General features: G+C 48.2%; 1 protein-coding gene across 1 annotated transcript in view; it reads right to left on the bottom strand.

Annotated features, from left to right (window-relative positions):
• hecw2b (HECT, C2 and WW domain containing E3 ubiquitin protein ligase 2b) overlaps positions 1 to 26,842 on the bottom strand; it is an 88,491-nt gene that overhangs the window by 36,023 nt on the left and 25,626 nt on the right. The window contains exons 4-19 of the mRNA XM_065022724.1: positions 25,289 to 25,364; positions 22,102 to 22,271; positions 21,403 to 21,545; positions 21,117 to 21,214; positions 19,065 to 19,280; positions 14,184 to 15,088; positions 8,494 to 8,815; positions 6,878 to 6,979; positions 4,885 to 5,035; positions 4,463 to 4,566; positions 3,999 to 4,123; positions 2,698 to 2,883; positions 1,482 to 1,637; positions 1,111 to 1,219; positions 930 to 1,026; positions 702 to 785 (exon numbers count right to left, since the gene is read on the bottom strand). Of these exons, the coding sequence (XP_064878796.1) occupies positions 702 to 785; positions 930 to 1,026; positions 1,111 to 1,219; positions 1,482 to 1,637; positions 2,698 to 2,883; positions 3,999 to 4,123; positions 4,463 to 4,566; positions 4,885 to 5,035; positions 6,878 to 6,979; positions 8,494 to 8,815; positions 14,184 to 15,088; positions 19,065 to 19,280; positions 21,117 to 21,214; positions 21,403 to 21,545; positions 22,102 to 22,271; positions 25,289 to 25,364 (3,044 nt within the window). The remainder of the gene's footprint in view (positions 1 to 701; positions 786 to 929; positions 1,027 to 1,110; positions 1,220 to 1,481; positions 1,638 to 2,697; positions 2,884 to 3,998; positions 4,124 to 4,462; positions 4,567 to 4,884; positions 5,036 to 6,877; positions 6,980 to 8,493; positions 8,816 to 14,183; positions 15,089 to 19,064; positions 19,281 to 21,116; positions 21,215 to 21,402; positions 21,546 to 22,101; positions 22,272 to 25,288; positions 25,365 to 26,842) is intronic.

Below are 26,842 nucleotides of genomic sequence, written 5' to 3'. Positions count from 1 at the left end.
GTCAGGTCTCAAGCACAAAGCTTCTCATACACTGATAGTTGTGAGAGGCAGGTACAGATGTAGGATCTTCATTTGATCACCCTGTTGCAGGAGAACTTTCCTGCAGTGCCGAAAATGTAAAACGTGTTGTGTATTTGAGTCTTCTGAAGTTTGTCATTTCCACTTAGAAATGTCACATTCCCCTGGACACATCTCCATTAATTATTATCCATTATCTCCATGAATTATTATCCATTATCTCCTGTTGCTGCAGGATTATTTTCCTTCTGTAGCAAACTGGCTGAAATGAAGGTCCTACATCTGAATAAGGCAGGTATAGGTATGAGGCAGGTACAGGTATGAGGCAGGTACTGGTATGAGGCAGGTGCAGGTATGAGGCAGGTACAGGTATGAGACAGGTATGATGTAGGTACAGGTATGAGGCAGGTACAGGTATGAGGCAGGTACAGGTATGAGACAGGTATGAGGCAGGTATGATGTAGGTACAGGTATGAGACAGGTATGAGGCAGGTATGATGTAGGTACTGGTATGAGGCAGGTATGAGGCAGGTACAGGTATGAGACAGGTATGAGGCAGGTATGATGTAGGTACTGGTATGAGGCAGGTGCAGGTATGAGGCAGGTACAGGTATGAGACAGGTATGAGGCAGGTATGATGTAGGTACAGGTATGAGGCAGGTACAGGTATGACAGTAGCTCACCTGAGGAGGATGACCAGGTCTGCATCACCAGACAGCCTGGCCAGACCAGAGGCCCCTTCATTACGGATTAACTGCACCTTCTCCCTGTGGTGGAGAACAACAGAATGATCCTTAACCACTCCTTGGAGGTATAGTGAGTGAGTTGACAACAGTAGTGAATTTAGTAGTGAGGGTTTGAGGGACCGTTCTGAGTGAAGTGGGAGGGAGGGGGAGGAAGAGGCTGCTGACCTGAGCCAGTGGTTCCTGATAAACTCTGTCTGTCTTTCCTGCAGGATCTCAAAGATATTGGGTTGTCGTAGAAACGCCACAATCTTGTCGTTGTAAGCTGAAGAGAAAGAGTCGAGGACAGAATGAGCTATGTGTGTGTGTGTGTGTGTGTGTGTGTGTGTGTGTGTGTGTGTCCACTCACCCACTGGCACTACGTCTTGGTACTGGGTGCGGCTGACCGGGGTGAAGGTGCTGGATGGGCGGGGCATTACAGGGGGTCCTCCTCCAGAATGACGAGGGTGGTCACCCACCTGGAGCACAGAGAGGTGGTTGAGTTGACTGATGAGTGTGTGTGTGTGGCTCACCATGTCTTGTGTGTGTGTGTGTGTCTAATCATGATGTGTGTGTGTGTGTATGTGTGTCTCACAATGATTTGTGTGTGTTTGTGTGTGTGTGTCTCACCATGATGTGTGTGTGTGTGTCACGATGATGTGTGTGTGTGTCTCACCATGATGTGTGTGTGTCTCACCATGATGTGTGTGTGTGTCTCACCATGATGTGTGTGTGTCTCACCATGTGTTGTGGGCTGACTTCGCCAGCGCTGTGGCTGCGTTGTCTGGTCAGGTGCTGGCGGTGGGCCAGGAGGCTGCTGGGACGTGTGCTGCTCTGAAGAGGGAGCCGAGGGTCGATGAACGTAGTAGCCCGGCAGTTGTGGTCCACAAAGAAAGGCTGTAGAGACAGACAGAATGAGAAATGGAGAGGTTAGGGTCATTGGAAAACAGAGAGAGAGACACACAGAGAGAGATAGAGAGAGGGACAGAGAGAGAGAGAGAGACAGACACAGAGAGAGAGAGACACAGAGAGAGAAAGAGCCAGAGAGAGGACAGAGAGAGAGAGAGAGAGACAGAGAGAGAGAGAGAGTAGGAGAAGAGAGAAAGAGAGAGGGACAGAGAGAGAGGGAAGAGAGAGAGAGAGGAGAAAGAGAGAGAGGGACAGAGAGAGAGAGAGAGAGGGAGAAGAGTAGAGAGGGACAGAGAGAGAAAGAGAGAGGGAGAAGAGAGAGAGAGAGAGAGAGAGAGGAGAAGAGTAGAGAGAGGGACAGAGAGAGAGAGAGAGGGAGAAGAGAGAGAGAGAGAGAGAGAGAGAGAGAGAGAGAGAGAGAGAGGGAGAGAGAGAGAGAGAGAGAGAGGGAGAAGAGTAGAGAGAGGGACAGAGAGAGAAAGAGAGAGGGAGAAGAGTAGAGAGAGGGACAGAGAGAGAAAGAGAGAGGGAGAAGAGTAGAGAGAGGGACAGAGAGAGAAAGAGAGAGCGGGACAGAGTAGAGAGAGGGACAGAGAGAGAAAGAGAGAGCGGGACAGAGTAGAGAGAGGGACAGAGAGAGAAAGAGAGAGCGGGACAGAGAGAGAGAGAGAGAAGAGTAGAGAGAGGGACAGTGAGAGAGAGAAGAGTAGAGAGAGGGACCGATAGAGACAGAGAGAGAGAGAGAGAATAGTAGAGAGACAGAAAGAGAGACAGAGAGATAGAGAGAAACATAGAGAGAGAAGAGTAGAGAGAGGTACAGAGAGAGACAGAGAGAGAGAGAGAGGAGAAGAGAGAGAGAGGGACAGAGAGAGACAGAGAGAGTTAGAGAGAGGGACAGAGAGAGAAAGAGAGAGGAGAGAGAGAGAGAGGGACAGAGAGAGAAAGAGAGAGAGTAGAGAGAGAGTTAGAGATGGAGGAGGAGAAAAGAAAAGAGCGCCCTCGATACCTGTCTGTCTGTCTGTCTGTCTGTCTGTCTGTCTGTCTGTACCTTGCCAGTGTGGTCGTGCTTCAGCTCCCAGCCACGGGGCAGCTCCAGCTGTTTGTTGGAGAACATGTTGAGGAAAACCACCAGGTCTCTGTTGTGCTGGTAGCGCTCATAGTGATGCGTGTCCCGACGCACCTTACTGATCATGTGTTTCAGGCAGGTGTTACCTGTAAACATGCGGTAGGCACTCTGGGGAGAGAACAAGAGAAGAGGAGAAGAGAGTGGGAGAGGAGAGGGAGAGGAAGGTGCGAGAGCAGAGGAGAGAAGGGGAGAGGATTGTAGAGGGGAGGAGGGTGGGAGAAGAGAGAAGAGGGAGAAGAAGGTGGGAGAGGAGAGGAGAGAAGGGGAGAGGAGAGGAGAGGAGAGGAGAGGAGAGAAGGGGAGAGGATTGTAGAGGGGAGGAGGGTGGGAGAAGAGAGAAGAGGGAGAAGAAGGTGGGAGAGGAGAGAAGGGGAGAGGAGAGGAGAGGAGAGGAGAGAAGGGGAGAGGATTGTAGAGGGGAGGAGGGTGGGAGAAGAGAGAAGAGGGAGAAGAAGGTGGGAGAGGAGAGGAGAGAAGGGGAGAGGAGAGGAGAGAAGGGGAGAGGATTATAGAGGGGAGGAGGGTGGGAGAAGAGAGAAGAGGGAGAAGAAGGTGGGAGAGGAGAGGAGAGAAGAGAAGGGGAGAGGATTGTAGAGGGGAGGAGGGTGGGAGAAGAGAGAAGAGGGAGAAGAAGGTGGGAGAGCAGAGGAGAGAAGGAGAGGATTGTAGAGGGGAGGAGGGTAGAGGGGGAGAGGAGAGAAGAGGGAGAAGAAGGTGGGAGAGGAGAAAATAGGAGAGGAGATGGGAGGAGGGGGAGAGGAGAGAATAGGAGGGTGGGAGAGAAGAGGAGAGAAGAGAAGAGGGGGAGAGGAGGGGGAGGAGGGTGGGAGTGGAGAGAAGAGGGGAGGAGAGGAGGGTGGGAGAGAAGTGGAGAGGGGAGAAGTGGAGAGGGGAGGAGTGGAGAGGAAGAGGAGAGAAGAGGAGAGAAAGGGAGAGGACGTGGAGGAGAAGGGAGGGAGGACGGTGGGAGAGTTGAGAAGAGTATAGTAGAGTAGAGGAGAGGAAGAGGAAGAGGAAGAGGAGAGAAGGGTAGTATTGTAAAGTGATGAATGACTGATGTTACAGTGTGAGGTAAATATAGCTACAGTACTGTAATAGTAGAAATATAGGTCATAGAAATGAACTGATCGAGCAGTAAGGGGGGGGATCTAGGTGTGTGTGTGTGTGTGTGTGTGTGTGTGTGTGTGTGTGTGTGTGTGTGTGTGTGTGTGTGAGAAACATACAGGGTTGGAATGCAGCAAGGTGAAGAAGTCAGGGCTGGTCAGGAACTTAGCGCTGGGAGACTGGAGGAGCAGACTGAGACGAGACCGAGAGCTATCTGGAGTCACCACACCATCACGACGATACTCTGACAACACACACACACAGGCATACACACACAGACACACACAGACACACACACAGACACACACACACACACACACACACACACACACACACACACACACACACACACACACACACACACACACACACACACACACACACACACACACACACACACACACACACAAACACAACAAGTTAATGACCAAACAATTTCATTTGAAAAGCTTTAACAAGAGCTGGGTTCAGTTTTAGTAGAAACCATCCTAAACAAGCAGAATACTGGCTAGTGAAAGTCTAGAGGCCTATTGTCAAGCTTTAGTTGACTACCGCGACCAGAATGCACTGCAAGCCTGGCTACCTGGGATAGTGTGGTGGTCAGTGTCGTCGGTGGGCACCTCGGGCGGAGCTGTCAGCTCCTCTGCTGTTCTCTCATTGGTCATCGTCCTGCGTATACTCTGATACCTGAAGACAAAAGCAATGGCACTAAACTGCAACACAAACTCTATAGAAGAGAGTGGTGAGTGGTGTGTGTGAGTGTCTGAGTGTGAGTGTGTGTTCTGCATGTGTGTGTGTTCTGCGTGTGTGTGTGTTCTGAATGTGTGTGTGTGAGTGTGTGTGTGTTCTGCATGTGTGTGTGTGTGTGTGTGTGTGTTCTGCATGTGTGTGTGTGTGTGTGTGTGTGTTCTGCATGTGTGTGTGTGTGTGTTCTGCATGTGTGTGTGTGTGTGTGTGTGAGTGTGTGTGTCTAGATACATGATAAGTGTGTGTGCTGGTTGTAACCTGCGGTTGAGCTGTTCCATCTGCTGTATGCTGTTGGACCTCTGGAGGAGCTGTGGTGCTGGAGGCGCGGTGGGTCTCTGCCAGGTGGTGGTGCGGTTCACATGGTCCACATAGAACACACGGCTGTGACTGTCTATACGGGCCTCCCAGTCTAAAACACATAGAACACACGGCTGTGACTGTCTATACGGGCCTCCCAGTCTAAAACACATAGAACACACGGCTGTGACTGTCTATACGGGCCTCCCAGTCTGAAACACATAGAACACACGGCTGTGACTGTCTATACGGGCCTCCCAGTCTAAAACACATAGAACACACGGCTGTGACTGTCTATACGGGCCTCCCAGTCTGAAACACATAGAACACACGGCTGTGACTGTCTATACGGGCCTCCCAGTCTGAAAACACATAGAACACACGGCTGTGACTGTCTATACGGGCCTCCCAGTCTAAAACACATAGAACACACGGCTGTGACTGTCTATACGGGCCTCCCAGTCTGAAACACATAGAACACACACGACTGTGACTGTCTATACGGGCCTCCCAGTCTGAAACACATAGAACACACGGCTGTGACTGTCTATACGGGCCTCCCAGTCTGAAACACATAGAACACACGGCTGTGACTGTCTATACGGGCCTCCCAGTCTGAAACACATAGAACACACGGCTGTGACTGTCTATACGGGCCTCCCAGTCTGAAACACATAGAACACACGGCTGTGACTGTCTATACGGGCCTCCCAGTCTGAAACACATAGAACACACGGCTGTGACTGTCTATACGGGCCTCCCAGTCTGAAACACATAGAACACACGGCTGTGACTGTCTATACGGGCCTCCCAGTCTGAAACACATAGAACACACGGCTGTGACTGTCTATACGGGCCTCCCAGTCTGAAACACATAGAACACACGGCTGTGACTGTCTATACGGGCCTCCCAGTCTGAAACACACATAGAACACACGGCTGTGACTGTCTATACGGGCCTCCCAGTCTGAAACACATAGAACACACTGCTGTGACTGTCTATACGGGCCTCCCAGTCTGAAACACACATAGAACACACGGCTGTGACTGTCTATACGGGCCTCCCAGTCTGAAACACACATAGAACACACGACTGTGACTGTCTATACGGGCCTCCCAGTCTGAAACACATAGAACACACGACTGTGACTGTCTATACGGGCCTCCCAGTCTGAAACACATAGAACACACGACTGTGACTGTCTATACGGGCCTCCCAGTCTGAAACACACATAGAACACACGACTGTGACTGTCTATACGGGCCTCCCAGTCAGCAAGGCAAATATATCATATGCACTGAGTGGACAAACCATTAGGAACACCTGCTCTTTCCATGACAGACTGATCAAGTGAATCCAGGTTGAAGTTATGATCCCTTATTGATGTCACTTGTTAGAGCCACTTCAATCAGTGTAGATGAAGAGGAGGAGACAGGTTAAAGAAGGATGTTTAAGTCTTGAGACAATTGGAACATGGATTGTGTATGTGTCATTCAGAGACTATAAACAGGGTATGGTAGTAGGTGCCAGTCGCATTGGTTTGAATGTGTCAAGAACTGCAACGCTGCTGGGTTTTTCACACTCAACAGTTTCCCACGTGTATCAAAAAATGGTCCACCACCCAAAGGACATCCAGACAACTTGATACAACTGTGGGAAGCATTGGAGTCTACATGGGCCAGCATCTTTGTGGAACGCTTTCCACACCTTGTAGAATCCAGGACACAGTGAGGCTGTTCTGAGGGGTAAAGGGGTTGCAACTCAAACATCATGAAGGTGTTCCTAATGTTTTGTACACTCAGTGTATATGACACACACTGAAATAAGTCAACCACTAATTCTAATATTATTACTAATTGTATCAATTCTACCATGTCAGATTATGAGTCGGTCAACTGACATGATCAGGATTTCAATCTTTCTCTTCCTCCCTCAGAAACACACACTACTCACTGGGAGGAAGTGGCTCATCTACTCTCTGGTAGCGACCCATGTCGTGACGGACAGAGGGCAGGGAGCGGACGGACTGGTGACCGTTGACTTGACCTGTGGCCCCTGACATTTAAACACACTGTGGCCCCTGGACAAGATGAGAAGAGAGGAACACATTTAAACACACTGTGGCCCCTGGACAAGATGAGAAGAGAGGAACACATTTAAACACACTGTGGCCCCTGGACAAGATGAGAAGAGAGGAACACATTTAAACACACTGTGGCCCCTGGACAAGATGAGAAGAGAGGAACACATTTAAACACACTGTGGCCCCTGGACAGAATACAGATTAAACACACGAGTGCACACGCACACTCAAACACACATTAAAACCTCACTGTGTCATGCAAACCAGAGGGAAAGACCGACATAATCTGACAACAATCAAAGTTAATAAACATCAAGTGAATTATACTGGCGGTTTTTTCACGTTTTTTAATCCTTTTGTTCTTGTTCTTTCTTTTTAGAGGATTTAAGGAGCTTTTCATGTTTCTTTCCTCGTCCTGAACCGGGTCAATCCCTCAGTGGTACTGTACTGTATGACCATGGAGAAGAAACATCACTCTGGACAAAATGTCACAGAAGATATTGTAGATGCACATCAACCTCTATGGAAGGACCATGAACAAGTGTCCACCTGAACATCCCAATATGCCTCTGAAGACCTGACACAAACCGGTGGCAGGTCAACTATGTTAGCTAGCGCCGTCGTTGACTTTAAAACAGCTGTTTTTGAGCTTGGGTCATGGGAGCCAAAGACAGACCTAACCGGGTAGGGTCAACTCACTGTCACAGCTTGCTGTGAAATAGACACAAATTACTTCTTTAAAATGTGTGACAGGCACACGGAAAAGGCACACACTTTTTACAACGCAGTTTGTGTGTCTGACACACATTATGTTATACCCCCCCACCCATCCTCCCCAACCAACCTCCCCACCCATCCTCCCCAACCAACCACCCCACCCATCCTCCCCAACCAACCTCCCCAACCAACCCCCCCACCCATCCTCCCCAACCAACCACCCCACCCATCCTCCCCAACCAACCTCCCCACCCATCCTCCCCAACCAACCCCCCACCCATCCTCCCCCCAACCCCCCAATCCCCCCACCCATCCTCCCCAACCAACCCCCCACCCATCCTCCCCACCCATCCTCCCCAACCAACCACCCCACCCATCCTCCCCAACCAACCACCCCACCCATCCTCCCCAACCAACCACCCCACCCATCCTCCCCAACCAACCACCCCACCCATCCTCCCCAACCAACCTCCCCACCCATCCTCCCCAACCAACCTCCCCACCCATCCTCCCCAACCAACCTCCCCACCCATCCTCCCCAACCATCCTCCCCACCCATCCTCCTCAACCAACCTCCCCACCCATCCTCCCCAACCAACCTCCCTGCTATCGTTTCTGGCTTAAGTAATTGACTGTTTTTATCTGAGATTGAAATGCACTGTATACAAAATCGTGTACTGCACACATTTGTGTACTTTTACTTTGTGCCTGTCATGAATTTCCAATAAGCAATTTGTTTGATACTGGGTTGCTGTGTCCTGTCTCTCACCTCCTGCCTCGCTGCCCTCCTCAGAGACACTCTGAGAAGAGTCGATTGGGCCGCTGGCCTCAGAAGACCGCGCCCCCTCCTCCTGAGACACGCCTCCAGACGCCTGCATGGACCTCCTCTGCCAGATCTCCCCACCCTCTTCTTCCTCATTGGCTGCTGCGCTGGCGGTCCTTGCTCCTGTGACATCAGAGCCAGAGGCCCCGCCCCCCTGGTCGGCAACGCTACTGGTCGTCGGGGAGGCTGCAATGGCACTTGCTCCTTCACTGGATGACTCCGCCCCTTCCTCCTCGGCCTTGGGCGCCATTTCCTCTTCCTTCCGTCTCTTCTGAAAATAGAGCCAAGTATTCTTTATTGATAAACTTTGGCATTTAGCCTTCATCACTAAGATATGAACACATTTAGATGAACCTAAAGTTGAAATGTACAGTAAAATACATGTGGTAGAACGTTCTGTTAGGAGGTGGGCGTGGCCAGACCCTGGTACAGTAAAATACATGTGGTAGAGCGTTCTGTTAGGAGGTGGGCGTGGCCAGACCCTGGTACAGTAAAATACATGTGGTAGAACGTTCTGTTAGGAGGTGGGCGTGGCCAGACCCTGGTACAGTAAAATACATGTGGTAGAACGTTCTGTTAGGAGGTGGGCGTGGCCAGACCCTGGTACAGTAAAATACATGTGGTAGAGTGTTCTGTTAGGAGGTGGGCGTGGCCAGACCCTGGTACAGTAAAATACATGTGGTAGAACGTTCTGTTAGGAGGTGGGCGTGGCCAGACCCTGGTACAGTAAAATACATGTGGTAGAACGTTCTGTTAGGAGGTGGGCCTGGCCAGACCCTGGTACAGTAAAATACATGTGGTAGAGTGTTCTGTTAGGAGGTGGGCCTGGCCAGACCCTGGTACAGTAAAATACATGTGGTAGAGTGTTCTGTTAGGAGGTGGGCGTGGCCAGACCCTGGTACAGTAAAATACATGTGGTAGAGTGTTCTGTTAGGAGGTGGGCGTGGCCAGACCCTGGTACAGTAAAATACATGTGGTAGAGTGTTCTGTTAGGAGGTGGGCGTGGCCAGACCCTGGTACAGTAAAATACATGTGGTAGAGCGTTCTGTTAGGAGGTGGGCGTGGCCAGACCCTGGTACAGTAAAATACATGTGGTAGAGCGTTCTGTTAGGAGGTGGGGACCCTGGTACAGTAAAATACATGTGAGCGTTCTGTTAGGAGGTGGGCGTGGCCAGACCCTGGTACAGTAAAATACATGTGGTAGAGTGTTCTGTTAGGAGGTGGGCGTGGCCAGACCCTGGTACAGTAAAATACATGTGGTAGAGTGTTCTGTTAGGAGGTGGGTGTGGCCAGACCCTGGTACAGTAAAATACATGTGGTAGAGTGTTCTGTTAGGAGGTGGGCCTGGCCAGACCCTGGTACAGTAAAATACATGTGGTAGAGTGTTCTGTTAGGAGGTGGGCGTGCCCAGGCCCTGGTACAGTAAAATACATGTGGTAGAGTGTTCTGTTAGGAGGTGGGCGTGGCCAGACCCTGGTACAGTAAAATACATGTGGTAGAGTGTTCTGTTAGGAGGTGGGCGTGGCCAGACCCTGGTACAGTAAAATACATGTGGTAGAGTGTTCTGTTAGGAGGTGGGCGTGGCCAGACCCTGGTACAGTAAAATACATGTGGTAGAGTGTTCTGTTAGGAGGTGGGCGTGGCCAGACCCTGGTACAGTAAAATACATGTGGTAGAGTGTTCTGTTAGGAGGTGGGCGTGGCCAGACCCTGGTACAGTAAAATACATGTGGTAGAGTGTTCTGTTAGGAGGTGGGCGTGGCCAGACCCTGGTACAGTAAAATACATGTGGTAGAGTGTTCTGTTAGGAGGTGGGCGTGGCCAGACCCTGGTACAGTAAAATACATGTGGTAGAGTGTTCTGTTAGGAGGTGGGCGTGGCCAGACCCTGGTACAGTAAAATACATGTGGTAGAGTGTTCTGTTAGGAGGTGGGCGTGGCCAGACCCTGGTACAGTAAAATACATGTGGTAGAGTGTTCTGTTAGGAGGTGGGCGTGGCCAGACCCTGGTACAGTAAAATACATGTGGTAGAGCGTTCTGTTAGGAGGTGGGCGTGGCCAGACCCTGGTACAGTAAAATACATGTGGTAGAGTGTTCTGTTAGGAGGTGGGCGTGGCCAGACCCTGGTACAGTAAAATACACATGTGGTAGAGTGTTCTGTTAGGAGGTGGGCGTGGCCAGACCCTGGTACAGTAAAATACATGTGGTAGAGTGTTCTGTTAGGAGGTGGGCGTGGCCAGACCCTGGTACAGTAAAATACATGTGGTAGAGTGTTCTGTTAGGAGGTGGGCGTGGCCAGACCCTGGTACAGTAAAATACATGTGGTAGAGCGTTCTGTTAGGAGGTGGGCGTGGCCAGACCCTGGTACAGTAAAATACATGTGGTAGAGCGTTCTGTTAGGAGGTGGGCGTGGCCAGACCCTGGTACAGTAAAATACATGTGGTAGAGTGTTCTGTTAGGAGGTGGGCGTGGCCAGACCCTGGTACAGTAAAATACATGTGGTAGAGTGTTCTGTTAGGAGGTGGGCCTGGCCAGACCCTGGTACAGTAAAATACATGTGGTAGAGCGTTCTGTTAGGAGGTGGGCCTGGCCAGACCCTGGTACAGTAAAATACATGTGGTAGAGTGTTCTGTTAGGAGGTGGGCCTGGCCAGACCCTGGTACAGTAAAATACATGTGGTAGAGTGTTCTGTTAGGAGGTGGGCCTGGCCAGACCCTGGTACAGTAAAATACATGTGGTAGAGTGTTCTGTTAGGAGGTGGGCGTGGCCAGACCCTGGTACAGTAAAATACATGTGGTAGAGTGTTCTGTTAGGAGGTGGGCGTGGCCAGACCCTGGTACAGTAAAATACATGTGGTAGAGTGTTCTGTTAGGAGGTGGGGCCACCCTGGTACAGTAAAATACATGTGGTAGAGTGTTCTGTTAGGAGGTGGGCCTGGCCAGACCCTGGTACAGTAAAATACATGTGGTAGAGCGTTCTGTTAGGAGGTGGGCCTGGCCAGACCCTGGTACAGTAAAATACATGTGGTAGAGCGTTCTGTTAGGAGGTGGGCCTGGCCAGACCCTGGTACAGTAAAATACATGTGGTAGAGTGTTCTGTTAGGATGTGGCCAGAGTACAGTTACATGTGGTAGAGTGTTCTGTTAGGAGGTGGGCGTGGCCAGACCCTGGTACAGTAAAATACATGTGGTAGAGTGTTCTGTTAGGAGGTGGGCCTGGCCAGACCCTGGTACAGTAAAATACATGTGGTAGAGTGTTCTGTTAGGAGGTGGGCCTGCCCAGGCCCTGGTACAGTAAAATACATGTGGTAGAGTGTTCTGTTAGGAGGTGGGCCTGCCCAGGCCCTGGTACAGTAAAATACATGTGGTAGAGTGTTCTGTTAGGAGGTGGGCCTGCCCAGACCCTGGTACAGTAAAATACATGTGGTAGAGTGTTCTGTTAGGAGGTGGGCGTGGCCAGACCCTGGTACAGTAAAATACATGTGGTAGAGCGTTCTGTTAGGAGGTGGGCCTGGCCAGACCCTGGTACAGTAAAATACATGTGGTAGAGCGTTCTGTTAGGAGGTGGGCGTGGCCAGACCCTGGTACAGTAAAATACATGTGGTAGAGTGTTCTGTTAGGAGGTGGGCCTGGCCAGACCCTGGTACAGTAAAATACATGTGGTAGAGTGTTCTGTTAGGAGGTGGGCCTGCCCAGGCCCTGGTACAGTAAAATACATGTGGTAGAGTGTTCTGTTAGGAGGTGGGCCTGGCCAGACCCTGGTACAGTAAAATACATGTGGTAGAGTGTTCTGTTAGGAGGTGGGCCTGGCCAGACCCTGGTACAGTAAAATACATGTGGTAGAGTGTTCTGTTAGGAGGTGGGCCTGGCCAGACCCTGGTACAGTAAAATACATGTGGTAGAGCGTTCTGTTAGGAGGTGGGCCTGGCCAGACCCTGGTACAGTAAAATACATGTGGTAGAGTGTTCTGTTAGGAGGTGGGCCTGGCCAGACCCTGGTACAGTAAAATACATGTGGTAGAGTGTTCTGTTAGGAGGTGGGCCTGCCCAGGCCCTGGTACAGTAAAATACATGTGGTAGAGTGTTCTGTTAGGAGGTGTGGCCAGACCCTGGTACAGTAAAATACATGTGGTAGAGTGTTCTGTTAGGAGGTGGGCCTGGCCAGACCCTGGTACAGTAAAATACATGTGGTAGAGTGTTCTGTTAGGAGGTGGGCCTGGCCAGACCCTGGTACAGTAAAATACATGTGGTAGAGTGTTCTGTTAGGAGGTGGGCCTGGCCAGACCCTGGTACAGTAAAATACATGTGGTAGAGTGTTCTGTTAGGAGGTGGGCCTGGCCAGACCCTGGTACAGTGGTACAGTAAAATACATGTGGTAGAGTGTTCTGTTAGGAGGTGGGCCTGCCCAGGCCCTGGTACAGTAAAATACATGTGGTAGAGTGTTCTGTTAGGAGGTGGGCCTGCCCAGACCCTGGTACAGTAAAATACATGTGGTAGAGTGTTCTGTTAGGAGGTGGGCGTGGCCAGACCCTGGTACAGTAAAATACATGTGGTAGAGTGTTCTGTTAGGAGGTGGGCCTGGCCAGACCCTGGTACAGTAAAATACATGTGGTAGAGTGTTCTGTTAGGAGGTGGGCCTGGCCAGACCCTGGTACAGTAAAATACATGTGGTAGAGTGTTCTGTTAGGAGGTGGGCCTGGCCAGACCCTGGTACAGTAAAATACATGTGGTAGAGTGTTCTGTTAGGAGGTGGGCCTGGCCAGACCCTGGTACAGTAAAATACAAATACATGTGACCCTGGTACAGTAAAATACATGTGGTGTTCTGTTAGGAGGTGGGCCTGGCCAGACCCTGGTACAGTAAAATACATGTGGTAGAGCGTTCTGTTAGGAGGTGGGCCTGGCCAGACCCTGGTACAGTAAAATACATGTGGTAGAGTGTTCTGTTAGGAGGTGGGCCTGGCCAGACCCTGGTACAGTAAAATACATGTGGTAGAGTGTTCTGTTAGGAGGTGGGCCTGGCCAGACCCTGGTACAGTAAAATACATGTGGTAGAGTGTTCTGTTAGGAGGTGGGCCTGGCCAGACCCTGGTACAGTAAAATACATGTGGTAGAGTGTTCTGTTAGGAGGTGGGCCTGGCCAGACCCTGGTACAGTAAAATACATGTGGTAGAGTGTTCTGTTAGGAGGTGGGCCTGGCCAGACCCTGGTACAGTAAAATACATGTGGTAGAGTGTTCTGTTAGGAGGTGGGCCTGCCCAGACCCTGGTACAGTAAAATACATGTGGTAGAGTGTTCTGTTAGGAGGTGGGCCTGGCCAGGCCCTGGTACAGTAAAATACATGTGGTAGAGTGTTCTGTTAGGAGGTGGGCCTGGCCAGACCCTGGTACAGTAAAATACATGTGGTAGAGTGTTCTGTTAGGAGGTGGGCCTGGCCAGACCCTGGTACAGTAAAATACATGTGGTAGAGTGTTCTGTTAGGAGGTGGGCCTGGCCAGGCCCTGGTACAGTAAAATACATGTGGTAGAGTGTTCTGTTAGGAGGTGGGCCTGGCCAGACCCTGGTACAGTAAAATACATGTGGTAGAGTGTTCTGTTAGGAGGTGGGCCTGGCCAGACCCTGGTCTGACAGCACCACTCACCTGAGTAGTGGATGTCTTCAGAACAGCAGGCAGTGAGTTCCTGAGGGGCTCCTGGGCTGCTGTGGCCCCTGAGATCGTTGGTTGCTGGCTGGTCTCAGTTCTGGCTGCCACAGTGTCCTCTGACACTGCAGTATTCGTCTCAGGTATTGGAGATAGAGGAGCCCCAGCCCCAGGACCAACCACAGATCCAGGTCTGGCCTCAGCTCCAACCCCAGGTCTGGCTACAGTTAGAGAGCCAACCACAGATCCAGGTCTGGCCTCAGCTCTAACCCCAGGTCTGGCTACAGTTAGAGATCCAACCACAGCCATGGATCCAGCTCCATCCCCTTCTCCATCTCCATCTCCAGCCCCATCCCCAGATCCAGCCCCATCTCCATCTCCAGCTCCATCCCCAGATCCAGCCCCATCCCCATCTCCAGCTCCATCCCCAGATCCAGCCCCATCCCCATCTCCAGCTCCATCCCCTCCAGCTCCATCCCCAGATCCAGCTCCATCCCCAGATCCAGCCCCATCTCCAACCCCTGTCCCAGCTTTTGTCCCCTGTGCTCCCTCAACCTCTCCCCTGTTTGCCTCTGTCCCCTCTGTCCCCTCTTTCTCTTGTTTCCCCAGGCCCTGTTCTGAAGAGGCAGCTCCCTTCCCAACCCCAGCCTGAACACCATTGGCCAGTGGCAGCAAGGGCTTCCGGTCATGGGGTGGATGGTCCCTAGATGGCCCTGCCTCCTCGTCTTCATCAGAGTCTATATGCAGCATGGCGCTGAGTCGTGTGTTCGTCGGGAAACTGGACCTCAGCTTGGGTGACGTCGCGCCCAGGGGCCGTTCTCCCGGGCCCTTAGGAGCTTCGATGGCATCCAAGTAGTCGTTGAGGGACACCTGTCGATGGGTGTGGCCGCCCGGGATTGCCAATCCTAGTTAGATTAGATTAGATATACTTTTATTGTCTGTTGTTCACAGAAATGTACTTTGTGTACATGTTACATGAAACATACTAACAGTATGACAGTTACATGAAACATACTAACAGTTACATGAAACATACTAACAGTATGACAGTTATATGAAACATACTAATAGTATGACATGAAACATACTAAAAGTATGACAGTTATATGAAACATACTAACAGTATGACAGTTATATGAAACATACTAACAGTATGACAGTTACATGAAACATACTAACAGTATGACAGTTACATGAAACATACTAACAGTATGACAGTTACATGAAACATACTAACAGTATGACGGTTACATGAAACATACTATCAGTATGACAGTTACATGAAACATACTATCAGTATGACAGTTACATGAAACATACTAACAGTATGACAGTTACATGAAACATACTATCAGTATGACAGTTACATGAAACATACTAACAGTATGACAGTTACATGAAACATACTAACAGTATGACAGTTACATGAAACATACTATCAGTATGACAGTTACATGAAACATACTAACAGTATAACAGTTACATGAAACATACTAACAGTTACATGAAACATACTAACAGTATGACAGTTACATGAAACATACTAACAGTATGACATGAAACATACTAAAAGTATGACAGTTATATGAAACATACTAACAGTATGACAGTTATATGAAACATACTAACAGTATGACAGTTATATGAAACATACTAACAGTATGACAGTTACATGAAACATACTAACAGTATGACAGTTACATGAAACATACTAACAGTATGACAGTTACATGAAACATACTAACAGTATGACATGAAACATACTAAAAGTATGACAGTTATATGAAACATACTAACAGTATGACAGTTATATGAAACATACTAACAGTATGACAGTTACATGAAACATACTAACAGTATGACAGTTACATGAAACACACTAACAGTTACATGAAACATACTACCAGTTACATGAAACATACTAACAGTATGACAGTTACATGAAACATACTAACAGTATGACAGTTACATGAAACATACTAACAGTATGACAGTTACATGAAACACACTAACAGTTACATGAAACATACTACCAGTTACATGAAACATACTAACAGTATAACAGTTACATGAAACATACTAACAGTATGACAGTTACATGAAACACACTAACAGTTACATGAAACATACTAACAGTTACATGAAACATACTAACAGTATGACAGTTATATGAAACATACTAACAGTATGACAAGAAACATACTAAAAGTATGACAGTTATATGAAACATACTAACAGTATAACAGTTACATGAAACATACTAACAGTATGACAGTTACATGAAACACACTAACAGTTACATGAAACATACTAACAGTTACATGAAACATACTAACAGTATGACAGTTACATGAAACATACTAACAGTATGACAGTTACATGAAACATACTAACAGTATGACAGTTACATGAAACATACTAACAGTATGACAGTTACATGAAACATACTAACAGTATGACGGTTACATGAAACATACTAACAGTATGACAGTTACATGAAACATACTAACAGTATGACGGTTACATGAAACATACTAACAGTATGACAGTTACATGAAACACACTAACAGTTACATGAAACATACTACCAGTTACATGAAACATACTAACAGTATAACAGTTACATGAAACATACTAACAGTATGACAGTTACATGAAACATACTAACAGTATGACAGTTACATGAAACACACTAACAGTTACATGAAACATACTAACAATTACATGAAACATACTAACAGTATGACAGTTATATGAAACATACTAACAGTATGACAGTTACATGAAACATACTGAAACAGTATATGACAGTTACATGAAACATACTAACAGTTACATGAAACATACTATCAGTATGACAGTTACATGAAACATACTAACAGTATGACAGTTACATGAAACATACTAACAGTATGACAGTTACATGAAACATACTAACAGTATGACAGTTACATGAAACATACTAACAGTTACATGAAACATACTAACAGTATGACAGTTATATGAATCATACTAACAGTTACATGAAACATACTAACAGTATGACAGTTACATGACACATACTAACAGTATGACAGTTACATGAAACATACTAACAGTTACATGAAACATACTAACATTTACATGAAACATACTAACAGTTACATGAAACATACTAACATTTACATGAAACATACTAACAGTTACATGAAACATACTAACAGTATGACAGTTACATGAAACATACTAACAGTATTACAGTTACATGAAACATACTAACAGTATGACGGTTACATGAAACATACTAACAGTTACATGAAACATACTAACAGTATAACAGTTACATGAAACATACTAACAGTATGACGGTTACATGAAACATACTAACAGTATAACAGTTACATGAAACATACTAACAGTTACATGAAACATACTAACAGTATGACAGTTACATGAAACATACTAACAGTATGACAGTTACATGAAACATACTAACAGTATACAGTTATATGAAACATACTAACAGTATTACAGTTATATGAAACATACTAACAGTTACATGAAACATACTAACAGTATGACAGTTACATGAAACATACTAACAGTATAACAGTTACATGAAACATACTAACAGTTACATGAAACATACTAACAGTATGACAGTTACATGAAACATACTAACAGTTACATGAAACATACTATCAGTATGACAGTTACATGAAACATACTAACAGTATAACAGTTACATGAAACATACTATCAGTATGACAGTTACATGAAACATACTAACAGTATGACAGTTACATGAAACATACTAACAGTATGACAGTTACATGAAACATACTACCAGTATAACAGTTACATGAAACATACTAACAGTATGACAGTTATATGAAACATACTAACAGTATAACAGTTACATGAAACATACTAACAGTATAACAGTTACATGAAACATACTAACAGTTACATGAAACATACTAACAGTATGACAGTTACATGAAACATACTAACAGTATAACAGTTACATGAAACATACTAACAGTATGACGGTTACATGAAACATACTAACAGTATGACAGTTACATGAAACATACTAACAGTATGACAGTTACATGAAACATACTAACAGTATGACAGTTACATGAAACATACTAACAGTATGACGGTTACATGAAACATACTAACAGTATGACGGTTACATGAAACATACTAACAGTATAACAGTTACATGAAACATACTAACAGTATGACGGTTACATGAAACATACTAACAGTATGACAGTTATATGAAACATACTAACAGTATGACAGTTATATGAAACATACTAACAGTATGACAGTTATATGAAACATACTAACAGTATGACAGTTATATGAAACATACTAACAGTATGACAGTTATATGAAACATACTAACAGTATGACAGTTATATGAAACATACTAACAGTATGACGGTTACATGAAACATACTAACAGTATGACAGTTATATGAAACATACTAACAGTATGACAGTTATATGAAACATACTAACAGTATGACGGTTACATGAAACATACTAACAGTATGACGGTTACATGAAACATACTAACAGTTACATGAAACATACTAACAGTATGACAGTTACATGAAACATACTAACAGTATGACAGTTACATGAAACATACTAACAGTATGACAGTTACATGAAACATACTAACAGTATGACGGTTACATGAAACATACTAACAGTATGACGGTTACATGAAACATACTAACAGTATGACGGTTACATGAAACATACTAACAGTTACATGAAACATACTAACAGTATGACAGTTACATGAAACATACTAACAGTATGACAGCTCCATCAGACATACAGACAATCATAAAGACAACACAGCGTTAGGACTTTTACCCAGGACGTCTAGCTCGCCTACCGCCCCTCGGGCGTCACTCCAGACATCGTCTCCATCCCTGTGGACCTCTCCGTTGAGCAGGGAGGAGTAGGAACCTGTGGGAGATGGGCCCCGGGCCCTGGAGGAAGGGTGGGGGTCTTCATCGTCAGAGGGGCTCCCAGGGTCCCCGTTCACTGACAAACCCAAGATGGAACCCATGGCATCAGGAGAGCCCTCTGTCAGGGAGGGAGGCAGGGAAGGGAAGGGAAGGGAGGGGAGGGGGGAGGGGAAGGGAAGGGGAAGGGAGGCGAGGGGAGGGGAAGGGAGGCGAGAGGAGGGGAAGGGAAGGGAGGCAAGAGGAGGGGAAGGGAATGGAGGGGAAGGGAAGGGAAGGGGGGGGAAGGGAAGGGAGGAGGAGGAGGGGAGGAGGGGAAGGGAAGGGAAGGGAGGGGAAGGGAGGGAGGCGAGGGGAGGGGAAGGGAAGGGAAGGGAGGGGGAGGGGAAGGGAGGGGAAGGGGAAGGGGAAGGGAGGGGAGGGGAAGGGAGGAGGGGGAAGGGAAGGGAGGCAAGAGGAGGGGAAGGGAAGGGAAGGGAGGCAAGAGGAGGGGAAGGGAATGGAGGGAAGGGAAGGGAAGGGAAGGGGGGAAGGGAGGCAAAGGGGAGGAGGGGAAGGGAAGGGAAAGGAGGGAGGGAAGGGGAAGGCAAGAGGAGGGGAAGGGGAGGGGAAGGGAAGGGAAGGGAGGGGGGAAGGGAAGGGAGGCAAGAGGAGGGGAAGGGAAGGGAGGCAAGAGGAGGGGAAGGGAAGGGAGGCAAGAGGAGGGGAAGGGAAGGGGAAGGAGGGAGGGGAGGGGAGGGGAAGGGAAGGGAAGGGGAGAGAAGGGAACGGAAGGGAAGGGAGGCGAGAGGAGGGGAAGGGAGGCGAGAGGAGGGGAAGGGAGGCAAGAGGAGGGGAAGGGAAGGGAGGCAAGAGGAGGGGAAGGGAAGGGAAGACAGGGTTACCTTTAAAACTCACACACAGCATTTAGTTGATGGGTGTGTGACATTCAAAAGTCATGAATATAATATGTAATTTAGCAGACGCTTTAATCCAAATATATATAATCAGTCTAACATAAGCGGATCAACACAAAGCCTCTCTCTCTCTCAGATGTTATTACTTTAGTATGTCCTTCTGCCATGCCCTCTCCCATGTCCCATGTCCTTACCGTCATGTCCAGAGGTCATGTCCTTACTGTCATGTCCTTCTGCCATGCCCTCTCCTATGTCCCATGTCCTTACTGTCATGTCCAGAGGTCATGTCCTTACCATCATGTCCAGAGGTCATGTCCTTACCGTCATGTCCAGATGTCATGTCATTACTGTCATGTCCAGAGGTCATGTCCTTACTGTCATGTCCAGAGGTCATGTCCTTACTGTCATGTCCAGAGGTCATGTCCTTACTGTCATGTCCAGAGGCCATGTCATTACCGTCATGTCCAGAGGCCATGTCCTTACAGTCATGTCCAGAGGTCATGTCCTTACTGTCATGTCCAGAGGTCATGTCCTTACCGTCATGTCCAGAGGTCATGTCCTTACTGTCATGTCCTTCTGCCATGCCCTCTCTCATGTCCCATGTCCTTACCGTCATGTCCAGAGGTCATGTCCTTACCGTCATGTCCAGAGGTCATGTCCTTACTGTCATGTCCTTCTGCCATGCCCTCTCTCATGTCCCATGTCCTTACTGTCATGTCCAGAGGTCATGTCATTACCGTCATGTCCAGAGGCCATGTCCTTACAGTCATGTCCAGAGGTCATGTCCTTACTGTCATGTCCAGAGGCCATGTCCTTACCGTCATGTCCAGAGGTCATGTCCTTACCGTCATGTCCAGAGGTCATGTCATTACCGTCATGTCCAGAGGCCATGTCCTTACAGTCATGTCCAGAGGTCATGTCCTTACCGTCATGTCCAGAGGTCATGTCCTTACCGTCATGTCCAGAGGTCATGTCCTTACCGTCATGTCCAGAGGTCATGTCCTTACCGTCATGTCCAGAGGTCATGTCCTTACCGTCATGTCCAGAGGTCATGTCCTTACCGTCATGTCCGGAGGTCATGTCCACTCTGAACTGCAGCTGGCCGCTCACATGGTCCGTGGGCAGACGACGACACAGGGTATAGCTTAGCGGCTGGTCCCTGTGGATATAAACACACATTACAAACCATTCAGACTCAGCTGTAGGTCAACATGACCAATACATGGTTATTTAAACGTTACAATGATTACTATTGATTAAATAATGTCTAGTTACTAAGGACATTGCGGAAGCCGGTAAGAAATGTATCTCTGAGTGTGTGTGTGGTGTGGTTTCCAGTTGACTCACTCTGCATTAGGTCTCTCTAGCAGCCTCTGCACTGGGATGGTCAGTTGACCCAGGAAGCGCTTGATGATTGGTCGGCTTTTAGAAAACTTATCCTTCACCTCGATCTCCAAGACATCCGTCATCAGAGCCACAAACGTGTACTTCTGACAGAGAGAGAGAGAGAATTGGAAAGCATTATTTTACAGTGTGTGTGTGTGTGTGTGTGTGTGTGTGTGTGTGCTCTAGCGTTTGTGCCTGGATGTGTGTGTGTGTGTGTGTGTGTTTGCACTCTCTAGCGTTTGTGCCTGGATGTGTGTGTGTGTGTGTGTGTTTGCGCTCTAGCGTTTGTGCCTGGATGTGTGTGTGTGTGTGCGTGTGTTTGCGCTCTAGCGTTTGTGCCTGGATGTGTGTGTGTGTGTGTGTGTGTTTGCGCTCTAGCGTTTGTGCCTGGATGTGTGTGTGTGTGTGCGTGTGTTTGCGCTCTAGCGTTTGTGCCTGGATGTGTGTGTGTGTGTGTGTGTGTGTGTGTGTGTGTGTGTGTGTGTTTGCGCTCTAGCGTTTGTGCCTGGATGTGTGTGTGTGTGTGCGTGTGTTTGCGCTCTAGCGTTTGTGCCTGGATGTGTGTGTGTGTGTGTGTGTGTGTTTGTGTGTGTTTGCGCTCTAGCGTTTGTGTGTGTGTGTGTGTGTTTGCGCTCTAGCGTTTGTGTGTGTGTATATCACCTCCCCGGGCCAGACAGGGTTGGTGGTGTTAGATATGATGGCGGAGCGGCGCTCCTGTCCGTGGTGTGTGAAGGTGGGGAAGCCACTCCTCTTCCCAGGGTGGATGGACATCTTCAGGTAGGGGTCAGGGTTAAAGAACATCCCCTTCTTCAGACCCAACGCACGGATATCTATAGAGAAAGACACATACCATGTATCCTGGAAATATACTGGAAATATATAAAGCTCATGAGTGTACACAGATACACATATTAGAGCTGTGGAGTTATACCATACACACACACACACACAGAATAATTAAATAATACATTTATTTTAAACACATTAGGATCTCTACAGAGAGACTCAGAGAAATCTCTACTTCATAATGTATACCAGGGGTCGGTAGACAACTCTGGTCCAGGAGTGGCTGTATACCAGGTGTCGGTAGGAGTGGCTGTATACCAGGGGTCGGTAGACAACTCTGGTCCAGGAGTGGCTGTATACCAGGTGTCGGTAGGAGTGGCTGTATACCAGGTGTCGGTAGACAACTCTGGTCCAGGAGTGGCTGTATACCAGGTGTCGGTAGGAGTGGCTGTATACCAGGTGTCGGTAGACAACTCTGGTCCAGGAGTGGCTGTATACCAGGTGTCGGTAGGAGTGGCTGTATACCAGGTGTCGGCAGGAGTGGCTGTACACCAGGGGAGTGGCTGTATACCAGGTGTACACCAGGGTAGGAGTGTGGCTGTATACCACCAGACAACTCTGGTCCAGGAGTGGCTGTATACCAGGGGTCAACTCTGGTCCAGGAGTGGTCCAGGAGTGGCTGTATACCAGGGGTCGGTAGACAACTCTGGTCCAGGAGTGGCTGTATACCAGGGGTCGGTAGACAACTCTGGTCCAGGAGTGGCTGTATACCAGGGTCGGTAGGAGTGGCTGTATACCAGGTGTCGGTAGACAACTCTGGTCCAGGAGTGGCTGTATACCAGGGTCGGTAGACAACCAGGTGTCCAGGAGTGGCTGTACACCAGGGGTCGGTAGGAGTGGCTGTATACCAGGTGTCGGTAGACAACTGGTCCAGGAGTGGGTATACCAGGAGTGGCTGTATACCAGGGGTCGGTAGACAACTCTGGTCCAGGAGTGCTGCCAGGTGACAACTCTGGTCCAGGAGTGGCTGTATACCAGGGGTCGGTAGACAACTCTGGTCCAGGAGTGGCTGTATACCAGGTGTCAGTGGCTGTACCAGGGGTCGGTCCAGGAGTGGCTGTATACCAGGGGTACCAGGTGAGACAACTCTGGTCCAGGAGTGGCTGTATACCAGGTGTCGGTAGACAACTCAGGAGTGGCTGTCCAGGAGTGGCTGTATACCAGGGTCGCTGTATACCAGACAACTCTGGTCCAGGAGTGGCTGTATACCAGGGGTCGGTACTCTGGTCCAGGAGTGGCTGTATACCAGGGGTCGGTAGGAGACAACTCTGGCTGTATACCAGGGGTCGGTAGACAACTCTGGTCCAGGAGTGGCTGTATACCAGGGGTCGGTAGACAACTCTGGTCCAGGAGTGGCTGTATACCTGACAACTCTGGCCCAGGAGTGGCTGTATACCAGGGGTTGGTAGGAGTGGCTGTATACCAGGGGGTCTGGCCCAGGAGTGGCTGTATACCAGGGGTCGGTAGGAGTGGCTGTATACCAGGGGTCGGTCCAGGCAACTCTGGTCCAGGAGTGGCTGTATACCAGGGGTCGGTAGACAACTCTGGCCCAGGAGTGGCTGTATACCAGGGGTTGGTAGGAGTGGCTGTATACCAGGGTCGGTAGACAACTCTGGTCCAGGAGTGGCTGTATACCAGGGGTCGGTAGGAGTGGCTGTCGGTTGACAACCTGGTCCAGGAGGTCGGTGGGAGACAACTCTGCCTCCAGGAGTGGCTGTATACCAGGGTCGGGAGACAACTCTGGCCCAGGAGTGGCTGTATACCAGGGGTTGGTAGGAGTGGCTGTACTCTGAAACCCTTCTACCAGGTGTCGGTAGACAACTCTGATCCCAGGAGTGCTTGATGCTGTATACCAGTGGGTTGGTCCAGGAGAAGGACTGCCCATTCCATGGCAACTCCATTATCGTCCCAGAGCCAGCGTGATCCTGGACAACACCCTGGTAGGGAGTGGCTGTATACAACATCCGGGGTGCCTCACACAGAACAACTCCAGGCACTTGTCCAGGAGTGGCTGTACAACTCACCAGGGGTCGGTGTTCAAGACAACTCTGGCCCACTGGAGTGGCTGTATACCAGGGTCGGTAGGAGCTGTGGCTGTATACCAGGTGTCAGGCCCTACACCCAAACAAGGGCAGACAACTCTGGCCTCCCTACCACTGAGGAGTGGCTGTCAGCCCAGTCAAAACTGGGTCTGGCCCCCAATGGTGGAACAAACTCCCTACGCCCAGGAGTGAGCTGAAACCCCACCTCTTTAAGGAATACCTAGGATAGGGTAATCCTTCTCCCCCTCCCCCCCCTTAAAAGACCTAGATGGTAGTGGCTGTTCCACTGGATGTCTGTGAAACACATTTGTAAGGCTCTGGATAAGGAGTCTGGCTTAAATGTAAATGTAAATGTAAATGAGGGGTACCAGGGGTCGGTAGACAACTCTGGTCCAGGAGTGGCTGTATACCAGGGGTCGGTAGACAACTCTGGCCCAGGAGTGGCTGTATACCAGGGGTCGGTAGGAGTGGCTGTATACCAGGTGTTGGTAGACAACTCTGGTCCAGGAGTGGCTGTACACCATCGGTAGACAACCAGGGGTTGGTAGGAGTGGCTGTATACCAGGGGTCGGTAGGAGTGGCTGTATACCAGGGGTAGACAACTCTGGGAGTGGCTGTACCATAGACAACTCTGGCCCAGGGAGTGGCCAGGGTGTAGGAGTGGCTGTATACCAGGGGTCGGTAGGAGTGGCTGTATACCAGGGGTCGGTAGGAGTGGTAGACAACTCTGGTCCAGGAGTGGCTGTATACCAGGGGTCGGTAGAAGTGGCTGTATACCAGGGGTCGGTAGACAACTCTGGTCCAGGAGTGTCTGTACACCAGGGGTCGGTAGGCAACTCTGGTCCAGGAGTGCCTGACAGGAGGTCACGTGCAGTAACACATCTCAACCACAGGGAGGCAGTGCAGATCACACCAGACCAGTGTAGATTGAGACAAGCTACCAATCAACAATAACTGACCTGATAAAGTGAAGCTGACGAGTTTCCGACAGTTCTCTGTCACTGATTGGCCCTCAGCTTGACCCTCGGCTCTAACCTGGCAAGGAAACAAACAATGGGAGATGAGCTGTGACGAGAACTCAACCATTGAGAGATAGTTAGTATAGGATAGGACAGTATAATACCACAGACATGAGACTTATGGTTGAGGGCCAACAAGTCTGGAAAATATACCATCAACACAGAGCAGTACAGCACAGTGTAACACTGAGATATATCAATATCCAGTTCAACACTGAGATATATCAATATCCAGTTCAACACAGAGCAGTACAGCACAGTGTAACACTGAGATATATCGATATCCAGTTCAACACTGAGATATATCAATATCTAGTTCAACACAGAGCAGTACAGCACAGTGTAACACTGAGATATATCAATATCCAGTTCAACACAGAGATATATCAATATCCAGTTCAACACAGAGCAGTACAGCACAGTGTAACACTGAGATATATCAATATCTAGTTCAACACAGAGCAGTACAGCACAGTGTAACACTGAGATATATCGATATCCAGTTCAACACTGAGATATATCAATATCTAGTTCAACACTGAGATATATCAATATCTAGTTCAAACACAATATCCAGTTCAACACAGAGCAGTATCTGAGATATATCAAATCCAGTTCAACACTGAGCAGTACAGCACAGTGTAACACTGAGATATATCAAATCCAGTTCAACACTGAGATATATCAATATCCAGTTCCACACAGAGCAGCACAGCACAGTGTAACACTGAGATATATCAATATCCAGTTCAACACTGAGATATATCAATATCCAGTTCCACACAGAGATATATCAGCATCAGCACAGCACAGTGTAACACTGAGATATATCAATATCTAGTTCAACACAGAGCAGTACAGCACAGTGTAACACTGAGATATATCGATATCCAGTTCAACACTGAGATATATCAATATCTAGTTCAACACTGAGATATATCAATATCCAGTTCAACACAGATATATATCAATATCCAGTTCAACACAGAGCAGTACAGCACAGTGTAACACTGAGATATATCAAATCCAGTTCAACACTGAGCAGTACAGCACAGTGTAACACTGAGATATATCAATATCCAGTTCAACACTGAGATATATCAATATCCAGTTCAACACAGACACAACAGTGTAACACTGAGATATATCAATATCCAGTTCAACACAGAGCAGTACAGCACAGTGTAACACTGAGATATATCAATATCCAGTTCAACACAGAGCAGTACAGCACAGTGTAACACTGAGATATTTTGGAGAGTGATACTGTATATAGGAGGGTCAGATAGAGAGAGAGATCAAGTGGACTGGACGTCTGGTAATCTGTCAGATCCTGTCATAAAACCAACATGGGTGCCTGCCAGACGCTCCCTCCGATTGGAAGATTAACGCTCTGAATTTCATATCAAATTAATTTGTGCCAGCTGGTATTAGTGAACTCAGGAAGTGATAGGGATGGAGGGAGGGAAGGAGAAGGAGAGGGGGAGGTTTGAA

Source organism: Oncorhynchus nerka, linkage group LG2, assembly GCF_034236695.1.
Source record: "Oncorhynchus nerka isolate Pitt River linkage group LG2, Oner_Uvic_2.0, whole genome shotgun sequence".
Classification (NCBI taxonomy): domain Eukaryota; kingdom Metazoa; phylum Chordata; class Actinopteri; order Salmoniformes; family Salmonidae; genus Oncorhynchus; species Oncorhynchus nerka.
This window is presented reverse-complemented; position numbering and strand designations above follow the sequence as displayed.